The following is a 17213-nucleotide window of genomic DNA, read 5'->3' on the forward strand; positions in this document are numbered from 1 at the left end:
AAGGACAGCTACAGGAGACACCATTCCGTGGATTTACAAGTTGGGGGCAACGCATGTCCCAGTACAGCGACCCTAAAAGCAACAGAATGGAACCAGCGGTGTTATATGAGGAGGAGGACCTGGATGGCCGGGATGCATTAAGGAAAGGCATCTGGTACCAGGCCCTGGATAATGTACAATACCAGCAGGGTAAGAGTCTCCCCAGTGAAGAGCAGAGGTTGCAGAAGCAAGTGGCCCTGGGGATGCCCTTCCTGGGAGAGCAGCCCCTGGAGGAATGGGTGAAGGCACTAGAGCACCGGGTATGGCAGGAGCTATGGCTGGAGGATGCCTACCAGGCGCTCTGGTGGTATATGGCACAGTATATACCCTGGACAGCTGAGCATGACAAACCAGAGGGAGAGGAGTTTGATGGTCCTGGCTTGTTATGGGAGTCCTTTGCAGAGCCTGACTTTGGGAGCCCTGCACAGACCAGACTTCAGGACATTTTCTATGAGAGGGAGGCTAGGCATGACTGGGCTGACCCCCATGAAGTAGAGCCAGACCTGGCTCACTTAGCAGCCCTGGAGTGGGAACTGGAGCAGGACTACCGAGATCTCTTCCACTCCATTGGGAAGGCTCAGCAGGACAGCAAGGTGAAAGACCCAGATCCAGACCCATTCAGCTGGGAAGATATTGTGGAGATTTACTGGGAAGGACCCCAGGTGGCCGGTGGAGATGGGACCGAGGTCTCTCCACCGGTCCTGCAGGGAATTGGGAGCCCAGACTCCATTCCCCAGCGGCAGGCTGAGTTACAGGGGGCAGAGACAGTTGGTCCTGTCCCCCAGCAGCAGAGTGATATGCAGGGAATTGGGAGCCCAGACTCCATTCCCCAGCGGCAGGCTGAGTTACAGGGGGCAGAGACAGTTGGTCCTGTCCCCCAGCAGCAGAGTGATATGCAGGGAATTGGGAGCCCAGACTCCATTCCCCAGCGGCAGGCTGAGTTACAGGGGGCAGAGACAGTTGGTCCTGTCCCCCAGCAGCAGAGGAATATACAGGGAATTGGGAGCCCAGACTCCATTCCCCAGCGGCAGGCTGCGTTACAAGGGGTAGGGACAGTTGGTCCTGTCCCCCAGCAACAGGGCTGTTTAGCCAAAGGGGAGATGATCGGTCTCCCCCTCCAGCAACCAGGCTCCCACCAGGCTACTTCCATGGTAGTGCTGGCACCCGGGCAGAGTACAGCTGGTCTCTGCCCACCTCGCAACCCACCAATTCAGCGTGCCAGTCCCCCACACAGCTGTGGTGAGGCACCTGGACATGGACAAGTTTTCCCCATACTCAGGTGTAGTAACCATTTATTGTGGGTGGGCTGTACTACTAATTGTGTTTTATGGGTGGGTTGCTGGACTAACCAGGGCACTGACCGGCAGGAGGTCAGATACCCTGTTAGTCTGTTTGGAAAAGGGGAGAGATGTGACGAAACCAATCTCGCCACTGTACATTGGAGGGCCTGTTATGGAACATTCTTTGGGCTGGAGGTACATGGGCTTAAGGATACCCAGAGACTGCATGGAAATATGGAATTTTATATGCTGGACACCCCATGTACTTTCATAACTCTGTCTTATGTCTATGTCACCCTGTATCCATAAATACAGGATGGGTACAGGGTGTGAGTGCCCCTTGTGGGAGCAATTGTGACTCTATAAGCCAAGTGGGCATAAAAGACTTTATAGCTAATAAGAACTGTTCCTATATTCTGTAATAAGATGTATTCTATGTATGTTTAAGATCTGATTGTGTCTCAGGAGTCTGTCTAGGTAAACTGATTGTGTTTTGTGTGATTATGTTAACTAGACTGCCCAACATCAGATTGTCTGAGTACTTAATATGTTAATCTGTTTTACCTGTGAATAGACAATTCTTAGAGGTTTGATGCATTGTTCATATGTTTGCTTTACTGTTTAACCAATGCCCTCTGTAACCTGAAGCCAGGGTTATATTCAACCCCCCCCCCCATCTGGGGTCAAAACCTGTATAAATACTAGGCATTCAGCCTTTAATAAATATATTCTGTTTTAAACCTGAAATGTGGAGCTTGGTCTCATGTTTGCAGGGAAACTGATCAAGGTTGTGAAGTGCTGATTCTGTATGCAGGACATTGTTCCCTGGTACTAACCCTTGGTACACTGTTGGTACCGTAACAATATATTTTTAGAATTGTATTCTGTATGTGAATCATGAGTTTATGTTCTTTTAATGATTTTGATGATATAACACAAAGCAGAAGGTAGAGCTGTTATGCACAGTCATGAGTTAAAACTAAAGTCACAAAGTTACATTTCCCATAAAGGCCTAGATCACAAGTGGAGCGCAAACGTGTTAGCGTCATTGTGCATTAGCATTGCTCAATCAGTAACGCTTCTTTCTTTGCCCTCTTAGTACAAAGTTATTTTTTATTGCTCAAGCGATAGTGTAGTACGCTAATATCTGCATGTTAGATAGTTCAGTGCACGCTAACATCCGCATGTCAGATAGTCTAGTGCACGCTAATATCAACATGTTATATAGTCTAGTGCGCACTAATATCTGCATGTCAGATAGTCTAGTGCACGCTAATATCAACATGTTATATAGTCTAGTGCGCGCTAATATCTGCATGTTATATAGTCTAGTGCACGCTAATATCTGCATGTCAGATAGTCTAGTGCACGCTAACATACGCATGTTAGATAGTCTAGTGCACGCTAATATCTGCATGTCAGATAGTCTAGTGCACGCTAACATCCACATGTCATATAGTCTAGTGCACGCTAACATCCGCATGTCAGATAGTCTAGTGCACGCTAATATCTGCATGTTATATAGTCTAGTGCACGCTAATATCTGCATGTTATATAGTCTAGTGCACGCTAATATCTGCATGTCAGATAGTCTAGTGCACGCTAACATCCGCATGTCAGATAGTCTAGTGCACGCTAATATCAACATGTTATATAGTCTAGTGCGCGCTAATATCTGCATGTCAGATAGTCTAGTGCACGCTAATATCAACATGTTATATAGTCTAGTGCGCGCTAATATCTGCATGTCAGATAGTCTAGTGCACGCTAATATCAACATGTTATATAGTCTAGTGCACGCTAATATCTGCATGTCAGATAGTCTAGTGCACGCTAATATCAACATGTTATATAGTCTAGTGCGCGCTAATATCTGCATGTTATATAGTTTAGTGCACGCTAATATCTGCATGTTATATAGTCTAGTGCACGCTAACATCCGCATGTCAGATAGTCTAGTGCACGCTAATATCAACATGTTATATAGTCTAGTGCGCGCTAATATCTGCATGTCAGATAGTCTAGTGCACGCTAATATCAACATGTTATATAGTCTAGTGCGCGCTAATATCTGCATGTCAGATAGTCTAGTGCACGCTAATATCTGCATGTTATATAGTCTAGTGCACGCTAATATCTGCATGTTATATAGTTTAGTGCACGCTAACATCCGCATGTCAGATAGTCTAGTGCACGCTAACATCCGCATGTCAGATAGTCTAGTGCACGCTAACATCCGCATGTCAGATAGTCTAGTGCACGCTAACATCCGCATGTCAGATAGTCTAGTGCACGCTAACATCCGCATGTCAGATAGTCTAGTGCATGCTAATATCTGCATGTCAGATAGTCTAGTGCACGCTAATATCCGTATGTCAGATAGTCTAGTGCACGCTAATATCTGCATGTCAGATAGTCTAGTGCACGCTAATATCCGCATGTCAGATAGTCTAGTGCACGCTAATATCTGCATGTTAGATAGTCTAGTGCACGCTAACATCTGCATGTCAGATAGTCTAGTGCACGCTAACATCCGGATGTCAGATAGTCTAGTGCACGCTAATATCTGCATGTCAGATAGTCTAGTGGACGCTAATATCCGCATGTCAGATAGTCTAGTGCACGCTAATATCTGCATGTTAGATAGTTCAGTGCACGCTAACATCCGCATGTCAGATAGTCTAGTGCACGCTAATATCTGCATGTTAGATAGTTCAGTGCACGCTAACATCCGCATGTCAGATAGTCTAGTGCACGCTAATATCAACATGTTATATAGTCTAGTGCACGCTAACATCCGCATGTCAGATAGTCTAGTGCACGCTAATATCAACATGTTATATAGTCTAGTGCACGCTAACATCCGCATGTCAGATAGTCTAGTGCACGCTAACATCCGCATGTCAGATAGTCTAGTGCACGCTAATATCTGCATGTCAGATAGTCTAGTGCACGCTAATATCTGAATGTCAGATAGTCTAGTGCACGCTAACATCCGCATGTCAGATAGTCTAGTGTACGCTAATATCTGCATGTCAGATAGTCTAGTGCACGCCAACATCCGCATGTCAGATAGTCTAGTGCACGCTAATATCTGCATGTTAGATAGTGTAGTGCACGCTAACACCCGCATGTCAGATAGTCTAGTGCACGCTAACACCCGCATGTCAGATAGTCTAGTGCACACTAACACCCGCATGTCAGATAGTCTAGTGCACGCTAATATCTGCATGTCAGATAGTCTAGTGCGCGCTAACATCCGCATGTCAGATAGTCTAGTGCACGCTAATATCTGCATGTCAGATAGTCTAGTGCACGCTAACATCCGCATGTCAGATAGTCTAGTGCACGCTAACATCCGCATGTCAGATAGTCTAGTGTACGCTAACATCCGCATGTCAGATAGTCTAGTGCACGCTAACATCCGCATGTCAGATAGTCTAGTGCACGCCAACATCCGCATGTCAGATAGTCTACTGCGCTAAAATCTGCATGTCAGATAGCGCCAGTGCACTAAATCTTTCACATATGTGGGCTGGCAGTAAAATACATGTCAGATATTGGCTGTGCACTATTTTGTATTGCGCTTGAATAAAAAAGATAACTTACCACTAGGTGCTAGATTACAAGTGGCACTACTATTTAGTGCTCCCACTTGAGAATTAAATTCGCTAAAAGTAAGCTTTTTGTGGGTGATGGATAGCGCCCATATTACAAGTTGAAATTAAAAGGTTTTCGTACAAGCGCTAACCCAACGTGACACAAAAAGCCTTACTCCGAATTTCATGACCACGTTAACGTATTCCCCCATAGACTTCAATGGAGGATGAAAGTGGAATAAAACGTAACACCCTACTCGCGCATAAACCCAATCACGTTTTTAAAGCACGTTAACCCGACATGAAATATGAGTATTTCATATTCCAATGTTCTTCACATAGCATAATATGTTCTGTTTATTCATAAATACATATTTCTACATATATCTGATGGTACATATATACATACATACATACATACATACATACATACATACATACATACATACATACATACATAATATACATACATACATTCTTATAGAATCTCACCAGCCCATGGACCTTTAGATAATCAGGCCCATAGTTGTTTTCATTCTACACTTTTATTTCTATATTCTATATAATGGGATATTTCCAATTCCTTCCTAAAAGGCCAGATTTTCAGGATTGGAAAAAAAAAAAGATTTTCAGGATTACCTTGGGTGAGAGCAGGTAAAATAATCATATTTACTAATCAGCTGATTATTTTACCTATGCTCCAGTTCAAATATCCTGAAAATCTTGCCTGTTAGGGAGGCCTTAAGTTGAAAACCTCGTTGCTAGATGAATGAAGATACCGTTATATTAATGATATACTGTTATATTAATCAAAGTTCAAACAAGTATACACACATAGTTGCATATATTTGTGGAAATATTTTGATTTAATATCTTTATTTTTACATTACAGGAAAGCCGTTCAACCCAGCTTCCCGGGTAACAGCAGCAGTATCCAATGTAATTTGCTCAATTGTATTTGGCGACCGTTTTGATACAGAAGATGAAACATTTCAGACACTACTCAGGATGGTTAATGAGAATATCACCTTTTTGGGAAAACGCGGATTCCAGGTATACATTTTAAGAATCTTTTAGTTAAACAATAAAAAACATACGAGAGTACTTTTTAATCATGTTAAAATATTTTTTCATGAAGAAAGATTACAGTTTAGATTTTTAAATTAAATGGGAATAAATTTAAATGTTCTGAAGAAATACTTTAGTTCTAACAAATCGGAGCATTTCATTATTGCATTATCATGTCACTTTAAATGCATAATTGTGCGTATTGATAAAGGGGCGGTGTATCTACAGACAACAAAGGCTTCTTCTACAGTTAAACAGATTTTATAAATGTAACGTACAGTGCATGCAGGGACACGAGAAAGCCTAACCCATTGTAAACAAACACTGGCTCAGTAGCTAGAAGGTGAGTTAATTGTTAGCATAGGGTGTTCACTCTGTAATCACTTTACCTCTATATATCTTTTTTTAATTCTGCATACCGCTGGTTGTATTAACCCCTTTGCAATACTAGGAGTTACAGTCCCATCAGAGGTTCTAAGTGGGTTCTTGGAAGTACTGACCTGCTCCATTTATTGGCTATTCATCCCCTTTACTAATGGCTTAAAGAGTGGTAAACATTAATAGGGATTATAAAAAAAAATGAAGGCAGAAATAATTATTTGTAACCAGAATGTGTGGTCCACCACTAATACAGTCCCAACCCCCAGGATATTAACTCTGTGGTCACTAGTGACAGCACCCTCCGTTTGTATGGTATAGAACATATTCTGTGTGGCAGTGAAGGGGTTAGTGCCTATATGCTTTGGGCTAATGGCAGATGAGGTTATAAGGTTTTTAATTCCCAAGATCCTGGGTCACAGGACATAAAACACAAAGGCTTGGCTTTTGTGAGAGCAATATGCAATATGCCCAAACAAAGGCCCAATAAGCACAAACGCAGAAGTATTAAGCACTCAGAACATGTTGGGTTTATAAAAAAATTATATATAGCATCAGTATTCAACATTTATAAAAGCACAAAATCTGAGTAATATCTGACAAACTGTGATATATACATTATGTATGTGGGAGTGATTTACACATTAGATAGATAGACAGACAGAAAGATAGATAGATAGATGACATACAAACAGCTATAGAGATATATAGATGACAGACAAACAGATATAGAGATAGATAGACAGACAAACAGATATAGAGATAGATAGACAGACAAACAGATATAGAGATAGATGACAGACAAACAGATATAGAGATTGATAGATAGACAGACAGAAAGATAGATAGATAGATGACATACAAACATATATATAGATAGATGACAGACAAACAGATATAGAGATAGATGACAGACAAACAGATATAGAGATTGATAGACAGACAGAAAGATAGATAGATGACATACAAACATATATAGAGATAGATGACAGACAAACAGATATAGAGATAGATAGATAGATGACAGACAAACAGATATAGAGATAGATGACAGACAAACAGATAGAGAGATAGACAGACAGACAGAAAGATAGATAGATGACATACAAACATATATAAAGATAGATAGATGACAGACATACAGATATAGAGATAGGTGACAGACAAACAGATATAGAGATAGATAGATAGACAGACAGAAAGATAGATAGATGACATACAAACATATATAGAGATAGATAGATGACAAACAAACAGATATAGAGATAGATGACAGACAAACAGATATAGAGATAGATAGATAGATAGATAGATAGATAGATAGATGATAGATAGATAGAGGACATGCAAACAGATATAGCTAAAGATAAATAGATAGATAGATGACAAACAGATATAGAGATAGATGATGGATAGATAGATAGATAGATAGATAGATAGATAGATAGATGACAGACAAACAGATATAGAGATAGATAGATGACAGACAAACAGATATAGCTAAAGATAAATAGATAGAAAGACAAATAGATAGATAATCAGATAGATAGATAAACAGACAGATACAAAGTTTGATAGATAGACAGATAAATAGATAAACCGATATAGAGATAGATAGATAGATGACAGACAAACAGATATAGAGATAGATAGATAGATAGATAGATAGATAAAGGACAGACAAACAGATATAGCTAAAGATAAAAAGATAGATGAAAGATAAATAGATAGATAGATAAACAGACAGATAGGTAATCAGACAGATAGATAAACAGACAGATACAAAGTTTGATAGATAGACAGATGGATAGATAGATAAATAGACAGACAGATAGATAGATAAACAGACAGATAAACCGACGGACAGATAAACAGACAGATAAATAAACAGACGGACAGACATATCTCAGAAGTCTAAAATAAACTGCTAACCTTTTTTTCTTACAGATGTACAACACATACCCTAACATCCTTAAGTGGCTTCCTGGAGAACACCACAAAATCTTCCAGAATGTGTCCATGTTGCAGACATATCTGAGAGGACTCATAGACAATCATCTTCTGTCCCGCGACCCCAACTGTCCCCGAGATTTTGTGGACAGTTTCCTTAATAAGATCGAGGAGGTAACTGGGTTTTACACATTTATGCTCAATCTCTTGGTTATCAGAACCTCATTATAGGCAACAGGTGTAGTGAGTGGGTCCATAGGTTATGCAAAAGGTTAGCAGTATGCTGCTAAAAAGCATTGGGGGAAAGTCTGCTTATACAATGATACAATATGTGCGTGTGCTGGGTACCAATCTCAGAGTGCACAAGGGAGCTGATAGGTAAACAAGCTCTGTGCAATATACATGAATGATTCTATTACCTATTATATTACTAACAAGTGCCTCTATGTGCACTACAAAACACACTGCAAATGTCAAATATTCAGTAGCTCTAAGACCCCAGTATCCTATTGAAATACATGAATCTTTAACCTGAGAACTGATTTGCAAATGAAGGACAAATTAAGAGCATGATTATTTTTTATCCAGGTTTGAGACCGTAGGAGGTCAGGCAAAAGGTGAGATGTCATGAGTCATGGCAGAAAGGGGTCAGGGTGGACACAAGAAATGTATCTACAAACCTTATAACCTGAGCACAGTAAATGTAATTGTGCTTGTGCATGCAGGATTATACACAGCCTGAGAGTAACCTGACAGCTGCATAAGCTACGGCACTTGGTAATGAGAAAACAATAGGTCTGGTGAGGTGCGACTGCCAGCTTTGTGATAGGTCCAAAAGCAGGCGATGTGCAAGAGGGTATCCATGGTAACCAGCCCCACCTAGTGTAACGATGTGTATATTGGCTAAACTAATTCACAAGGGATTAAATAAACATAGAGACATGAGTTATATGTAGGGCTCCTCTCTAACACTGAGTAGATGTCAGTTTTCTATTGACCTGTAACCTAAAGTGATGGCGATGACATTAAAACACCAACTCACTCTAATTGGCTGTTGGTAGACCACAATGCTAGATTCTTACCCAATCACAGTTTTCGTCACCTATTTTTTTTTATGTCACATTACAAAATACACCATTTTGGTTCTCAGGAGGCTGGTAACCCTGATTCCCATTTCACCATGGACAGTCTGACATACACAACCTTCAATCTGTTCATCGCTGGCACTGAAACAACATCTTCCACAATCCGCTGGGCCCTGAGGTTTATGCTGGCATATCCAGAAATTCAGAGTAAGTTTTACAGAAATAAAATACTTTTTATGACTTATAGAGATACATTATGTGGGTTATTTGTCAAGGAATAATCTCAATTTGTCCTGCTTTTCTCTTCATAGACCTCTGTGAATAGGGATGTGTAGACTATCTACGTTCTCACACACTTGTTATGATTTCTGTTTTTATTTTATTTTAGTTAAAAAAAACATTTGGTCATTTAGAATGAACGAGAATCTGGGTCATATGAACATAAGATTATTTGGGATTCCATTATAACATAAATTTATGAATCCATTAGACTATTATGGATTTGGGGATTCATAGAGCTCTTGGGAACCCATTAGGTTTGTTTTTAGAATCTTTGAGTCACTGGGGATACATTAGAATGTTTAGAATCTATAATGTTATTGTAAATGTATATAAGTTACTAGGTGATAAGCCTGCCCAGAGGGCAGTCTATTTTTTTAAATTGAGGTTTGCAGGAAATTAAAATCCATCCAGGGCAGGGAACGTGCACCCCCTTCTGCATACTGACCTATTTAAAATTACAGAAAAAAATAAACAAAAGTAAAAAAAAATAAACCTAATCTAATACCCCTATAAAAATAACCCCCCAAAATAAAAACACCCCCTAATCTAACAATAAACTACCAATAGCCCTTAAAAGGGCCTTTTGTAGGGCATTGCCCTAAGTTAAACAGCTCTTTTACCTAAAAAAAATTACAAAGTACCCCCTAAGAGTAAACCCCCCCACCCCACACAACCCCCAAAATAAAAAAACCTAAGATACCCATTGCCCCTAAAGGGGCATTTGTATGGGCATTGCCCATACAATCGGCTCTTTTGCTACCCATTAAAAAAAAAAATCCCTAATCTAAAAAAAAAAAACCCAAAAAACCCCCAACAACCTAAGTCTAACTCCGAAATAGGTACTCACCATTTCTGAAGTCAAGCAGTGAAGGTCTTCTTCCAGGCGGCAACATCTTCATCCAGCGCGTGGATATCTTCTGTCTTCATGCAGAGCAGAGGTGACCGCAAAGCATGACCGGAGATCGTGGAGCAAGAACGGCGGCCATGCAGACATCCAGCGGGGAGCAGCTTCTTCATGAGACTGCCGCCGCACACTGAAGATTGAATGCAAGGTACCCCATTAAAGAACCTTGCATTCCTATTGGCTGAAATTTTGAGAGCTACTAAAATCCTATTGGCTGTTCAAATCATCCAATAGGATTTCAGTAGCTCTTATCCTTTTGGCTGATTTCAAAACGTCAGCCAATAGGAATGCAAGGTACCCCAATTTAAATGGGGTACCTTGCATTCAATCTTCAGTGTGCGGTGACAACCGCATGAAGAGAAACCTCCGGTCCTGCTCCATGATCGCCGGTTCTTCTCCTCGGCCACCTCAGCGCCACCTTCGCTCTGGATGAAGATAGAAGATGTCCCTGCGCTGGATAAATATGTTGCCTCCTGGAAGAAGACCTTCACCGCCGGACTTCAGGAACTGTGACTACCTGTTTTGAGGTTAGACTAAGGTTTATTTAATTTATTTTTTGAGGTTTTTTTTTTTTTTTTAGATTAGGGATTTTTTTTTTAAGGGCAATGCCCATACAAATGCCCCTTTAGGGGCAATGGGTAGTGGGTGGTTAGTTTTTTTTTGTTAATACTTTGTGCGGGCGGTTAGGTGTTTTTTGTTAATACTTCGTGCGGGTGGTTAGGTTTTTTTTGTTAATACTTTGTGCGGGTGGTTAGGTGTTTTTTCGTTAATACTTCGTGCGGGTGGATAGGTTTTTTTTTTTGTTAATTCTTCATGCGGGCGGTTAGGTTTTTTTGTTATTTCGTGTGGGCGGCTAGTTTTTTTTGTTAATACTTTGTGCGTGTGGTTCATGCGGGCATTTGTTTTTGTTAATACTTTGTGTGGGCGGTTAGGTTTTTTTGTTATTATTTTGTGCTGGCGGTTAGGTTTTTTTGTTAATATTTTGAGCGGGCGGTTAGGTGTTTTTTTTGGTGAATGCTTCTTTTGGCTGCGTGCGCAGCCTACATTCTTTTGGCTGCGCGCACAACTGACGGCGGCGAGGGACACGTCACAAACGCGATTATAGTATAGATGTTAGGAATCTATTTACTTTTTGAAAATGCCTTAGATTGTTAGAATCCATTGAGCAATTTTAATGAGAGTCATTAAAATCATTGATTGCTGGGAATGCACTTGGTCTTTAGGAATCTGTATATGATATGGGATCTGTTAGATAATTAAGAATGTTCTAAACTTTCAGTAGCTTGCTATTTTACTGAATCTGAAGGTATAAAATAGATTAGTGGTGATCAATTAAATCATTGAGAATCCATTGGGCTATTGGAAATATGTTGGATTATTTTGATTCCATTGAGTGAGTTATTGAAAATTCATTAGATTTCTGGAATATTTTGACTTCCTGGAATCCATTTGGTGATGTGGGAAATACATTAGCTTGGTGACAATAGAGGGGATATTTGGGAATTCATTACATTGCAAAAATACCACTGAATTATTTTGCACCTGTTAGACTGTTGGGAATGAGTTGAAAACAAAATATATTTTCCTCACTATTTTTGTTGTTGCAGAAAAAATTCAGAATGAGATTGACAGTGTTCTAGGGTCTGAAAAATGCCCTTCCCTGGAGGATCGTGTCCGCCTGCCGTACACAGACGCCGTGATTCATGAAGTCCAGAGATTTGCCAGCATTGTCCCAAATGGCCTCCCCCATGAAGCGCTGTATGATATCAAATTTAAAGGCTACACCATTCCCAAGGTAAATAATATGTTACTGCACTGTATAATGTATACAACAGATCCTACTTCTATCAATGTAGATCACATTTCTCTTCCACGTATCCTGTGAGTCCTTAAAAAAATAAACCTAAAAATAACCGACTACTACTCATTTAAAGGGACATAAAGTCAAAACTAAGCTTTCAAGATTCTGATAGAGCCTGAGTTTTTAAATAACTTTCCAATTTACTTCTATTATCTAAATTAATTCATTCTTTTGGTATCCATTGTTGAAAAGCATACATAGGTAGGCTCAGAACCAGCAATGCACAACTGGGATCTAGCTGCTGATTGGTAGCTGCACATATATGCTTCTTGTCATTTGTATAGCCTGTGTTCAGCTAGCTCCCAGTAGTGCAGTGCTGCTGCTGAGCCTACCTAGGAAGGCTTTTCAACAAAGGATATTAAGAGAACAAATCTAATTTGATAATAGAAGTACATTAGAAAGTTTTTCAGAATTGTACAGAACTGTATTTCTTACATATCCACTGTACCTTGTATGTTTTATGTTTTGTATTTTGTAAAATGTGTGTGACTGAGTGTCGAGGGACCAATACTGATTTCTAGCTTTTTTATATACTTAAAAAAAAATCTAAATGTATGGAATGACTAAACCATCTTACCATGTAGGTGTATATATATATATATATACTGTTTCTTTTGTTTTATTTCTTACATATCCACTGTACCTTGTATTTTTTATGTTTTGTATTTTGATTCCTGAAAATGTAATAAAAATAAAAACAAAAGAAACTGTTTATTGCGTTTTCACAAACCTACATGAAAGTAAAATGCACAGGGGCAAAGTGACAGAAAACATGGCAAGCAATTAATTCATTATTGATGATGTTTTTTTTATTTATTTAAATAGACATAATATTTATATGCTAAATCACTTGAAAGTGATGCAGCATAACTGTAAAAAGCTGAAAAGAAAATATCACTAACATCTTTAGGTTAAAAGGGAAGATATTTTACCTCAATCTCTTCAGCTCACAATAGTAAGTGCTCCGATAACAGTTATAATTCAGCTATTGTCCAGCTGCAAGTTGGAGAAAAAAGAAATAGCCAATTAGGATCAGCAGTGTAACATCATGCATTGCTTTGTGATATAATGAGATTTCACTGAGATCTCGTGAGATTTCATAGTAAACTTCCTTAAACTGAATAGGAAAATAACATGACTGTGCCTGCACTTGCCAGATGAAAACTCCCTTTCAAGTCCTGGGACTAGCATCAGGATTGGCTGCATAAAGTCCGTTTTATAGTGGGGTGTGAATACTTGGGAAATTTTGAGGTACAATATCTCCCTTTTGTACATAGATATGTTCAGGTGATATTTTCCAGTGAGCTTTTTACAGCTAAGCTGCATCATTTTCAAGTGTATCATGTCCCTTTAACCAATAAATATATATTTCAGTCTTGATTGGATTCTATTGTACTTACCCACTCCCTAAATTCCCTCAGTATGATTCTTAACTGAAGAGTTGGCCATTACAGCCAATCACAAGCAATGGGATCCTCCCTTAAGCAGAGAACACAACCAGTGCCTCTGCTGTCAGATAACTGAAACAAGACACGCTTTCTTTAGTGCCAAGCACTATGGTTTGTGACTGGCTGTTCAGGCATGGGAGTGAGGGGAGGCCTGTCTTTAGGGCTAGATTTATTAAGCCCCTACGGCAGTAAGTTCTCTCAAGAACTTGCTCGCCGGGATTTATCAAGCAGCGGTCACCAGACCGCTGCTTCCCTAACATCTACGCCACCTCTAATGTGGTGAAATTCAATCTCCTCGGTCGAGTCCGACCGAGGAGATTGACAGCTCCTGCCCGCGCGTGATTGGCTGTGCGCGGGCAGGGGGCGGGATTGCATACATCTAGCCCTTAGTATAAGTCAGAGCCCATTGGAGTATAGAAGTCCGCTGACCCTCTAACAGCACTACATAGTAGTCACATTTAACTTACATTTAGCTACAATGACAGTGGTCATTTCATAGGAGTCTGGAAATAGATAAAAATAAATAGTTTGAGTTTGAATAAAGGAGAATATTTAAGGTTTTTAAGCTCTTTCATGTCTACACCTAACAGACGCTTTGCTTCCCCCATTTGTAGGGCACCCAAATAATCACATTCCTGCACTCAGCTCTCAATGACAAGAAGTACTGGGATAACCCTGAACTGTTCAACCCTGACCGCTTCCTGGATGAAAATGGGAAATTTATAAAGAATGAAGCTCAAATACCTTTTGGAGCCGGTAATTACAATAAAATCTTCTTCTGGGCCATTTGGATTGCTACAGGGGAATACATCTAGGGACAAGGAAGTCTTTAATGGAGAAGAAAGCGAGCCTGCAGATCTGGTCTGGGTGATAATTTATTTGGATGCAGAAGGGTTTAATAAAAGGGCCCTGGCTCGTGCCAGTTGGCAGAATGATATAGAAAACACTCTGATCTGATCAGGTTTGGTTTAAAGGGTCAGGCTCTGATTTAGAAGTTAGATTAGTAGATCTTGTAGGCAGAGGTGATTTGAAGCTGTGTTTGTATATAGGTTACACTAGAACTGTATCAGGTTTTAATAAGAATTTCTTTCTACCTTACAGGTAAAAGGTCATGCATTGGAGAGGCACTTGCAAAGACTGAAATCTTCATATTCTTTGTTAGTATCCTACAGAAGTTCACCCTAAAATCCGCTCCTGGGGAAGGTGGCCCTATTCAGTTAATGGGCGGAGGTACACGTGCCCCTGTGCCTTTTAATGTGTGCGCTGAATGGCGTCTTTAATAGCACTGGATCTCCAACTGGGTTGGTGTGATGAGCGACAAAATCCATCTGGAAGAAGCAGACTCACATTTATTGTTTTTGTATATAAATGAATCAGAAATATTCACTGGGGCAAAAGGGAAAAAATTCTATTGATTAGAAGCTCCATATAAGATTAGTGAATTTCACATTACTAGACGTCTATGTCCAGAGCAACTGTGAATCTGCTCTGTGTTCCTGAATCAGTCAGAACATTACATATAATAAGCTAAGCAGTTTCCATACTGACTTCATATCAGCTAAGAAATAACTAATTTATCTATAGAGGTCTATGAATTATTGCAAAGCATAAACCATCACCCAATTAGCTGTGACGTCAACTCTCAGGGCTTGTGTCTGAGGCAATCGGTTTTTGGGCAAAGAGCAGATTCACAGATGCACTAGAATTAGAAATCTCCCTTTTAGTTGCTGCACAAACAAATAGCCATATGATACCGATTAGCTAAACCATTAGGTTACTTTTGTGCCACTAAAATTTTATATCCCTAGTTAAAGGGACAGTCTACTCCAGAATTGTTATTGTTTAAAAAAATATATAATCCCTTTATTACCCATTCCATCTAAAATATCACTAACATTCCAGATCTGTTTTACCATCACGTTACTATACTTTTTACCTCTGTGATTACATTGTATCTAAACCTCTGCAGACTAATCTGTCATCCCCAATGTCGCCGCAACCTAACTACATTTATTAACCCCTAATCTGCCGCCCCCAACGTCGCCGCAACTATATTAAATGTATTAACCCCTAAATCTAAGTCTAACCCTAACACCCCCCTAACTTAAATATAATTTAAATATATCTAAATAAAATTACTATCATTAACTAAATTATTCCTATTTAAAACTAAATACTTACCTGTAAAATAAACCCTACGATAGCTACAATATAACTAATAATTACATTGTATCTATCTTAGGGTTTATTTTTATTTAACAGGCAACTTTGTATTTATTTTAACCAGGTAGAATAGTTATTAAATAGTTATTAACTATTTAATAGCTACCTAGTTAAAAAAAAATCAAATTTACCTGTAAAATAAATCCTAACCTAAGTTACAATTACACCTAACACTATACTATAGTGTAGTGTTAGGTGTAATTGTAACTTAGGTTAGGATTTTTTTTTACAGGTAAATTTGATTTTTTTTTAACTAGGTAGCTATTAAATAGTTAATAACTATTTAATAACTATACTATTTGGTCAGACTCGTAATACCGGCGCTATGCAAGTCCCATTAAAAATATAGGATACGCAATTAACGTAAGTGGATTTGCATTATTTTTGAGTCTGACCAAAAAAGTGAGCGGTGAGCCTGTAATTTCAAGACTCGTAATACCAGTGGGTGTTAAAAAGCAGCGTTGGGACCTCTCAATGCTGCTTTTTAAGGCTAACGCAAGAATCTAGCCGACTGTTTTTAATAGAAGCCTTGAGCCAGAAAAAAACTAATTGGTAACATTGAAAAGGAAATCATCCAAAATGAGATTTATCACCTCATTTATATATCAACTATCCTGTATGTAGTATTTTACTATCTCTCATTTGTAATGAAACTTCCTTTTGTATGATAAAGATCTTTTTGTTAGCAGTTAAAATATTTGTAGATATTTTTATATTGAACAATTCTATAAAAAAAAATTATGAAGCAAAAAATACTGTAGAATACTATAGACTACAAACTATTTCTTCTATTCAGGGATTGGTGTATATTAGTGTAGGTTGAATGTACTTGTTTTTTTAAATTTGTTGATTATTGTTTATTATCTGTATCTGGGAATTTCCTTAAAGGACCATTAAATAATATTGCATAATTAATAAATGCATAATATAAAGACAAATCAATAACACTTTTTTTGGTGAATTTTAAAGTTAAAGTCCCCTGTATCACATCAGCTGTCAGCCAATCACAGGTTCATCTCATATATATGAGATGTCAAATCATTGCTTTTCAACAAAGGACACAATAAGAGTAAATTTGATAATGAAAGTAAAATGA

General features: G+C 39.0%; 1 protein-coding gene across 1 annotated transcript in view; it reads left to right on the top strand.

The window, feature by feature from the left end:
• The window catches only part of LOC128656298 (cytochrome P450 2F3), a 68374-nt gene extending 52163 nt beyond the window's left edge, over positions 1-16211 (top strand). The window contains exons 4-9 of the mRNA XM_053710135.1: positions 5811-5971; positions 8312-8488; positions 9465-9606; positions 12193-12380; positions 14509-14650; positions 14996-16211. Coding sequence (XP_053566110.1) covers positions 5811-5971; positions 8312-8488; positions 9465-9606; positions 12193-12380; positions 14509-14650; positions 14996-15174 — 989 coding nt within the window. The 3' untranslated portion in view covers positions 15175-16211. The remainder of the gene's footprint in view (positions 1-5810; positions 5972-8311; positions 8489-9464; positions 9607-12192; positions 12381-14508; positions 14651-14995) is intronic.
• The last annotated feature ends 1002 nt before the right edge of the window (positions 16212-17213 follow it).

Source organism: Bombina bombina, chromosome 1 (genome assembly GCF_027579735.1).
Source record: "Bombina bombina isolate aBomBom1 chromosome 1, aBomBom1.pri, whole genome shotgun sequence".
Taxonomy (NCBI): domain Eukaryota; kingdom Metazoa; phylum Chordata; class Amphibia; order Anura; family Bombinatoridae; genus Bombina; species Bombina bombina.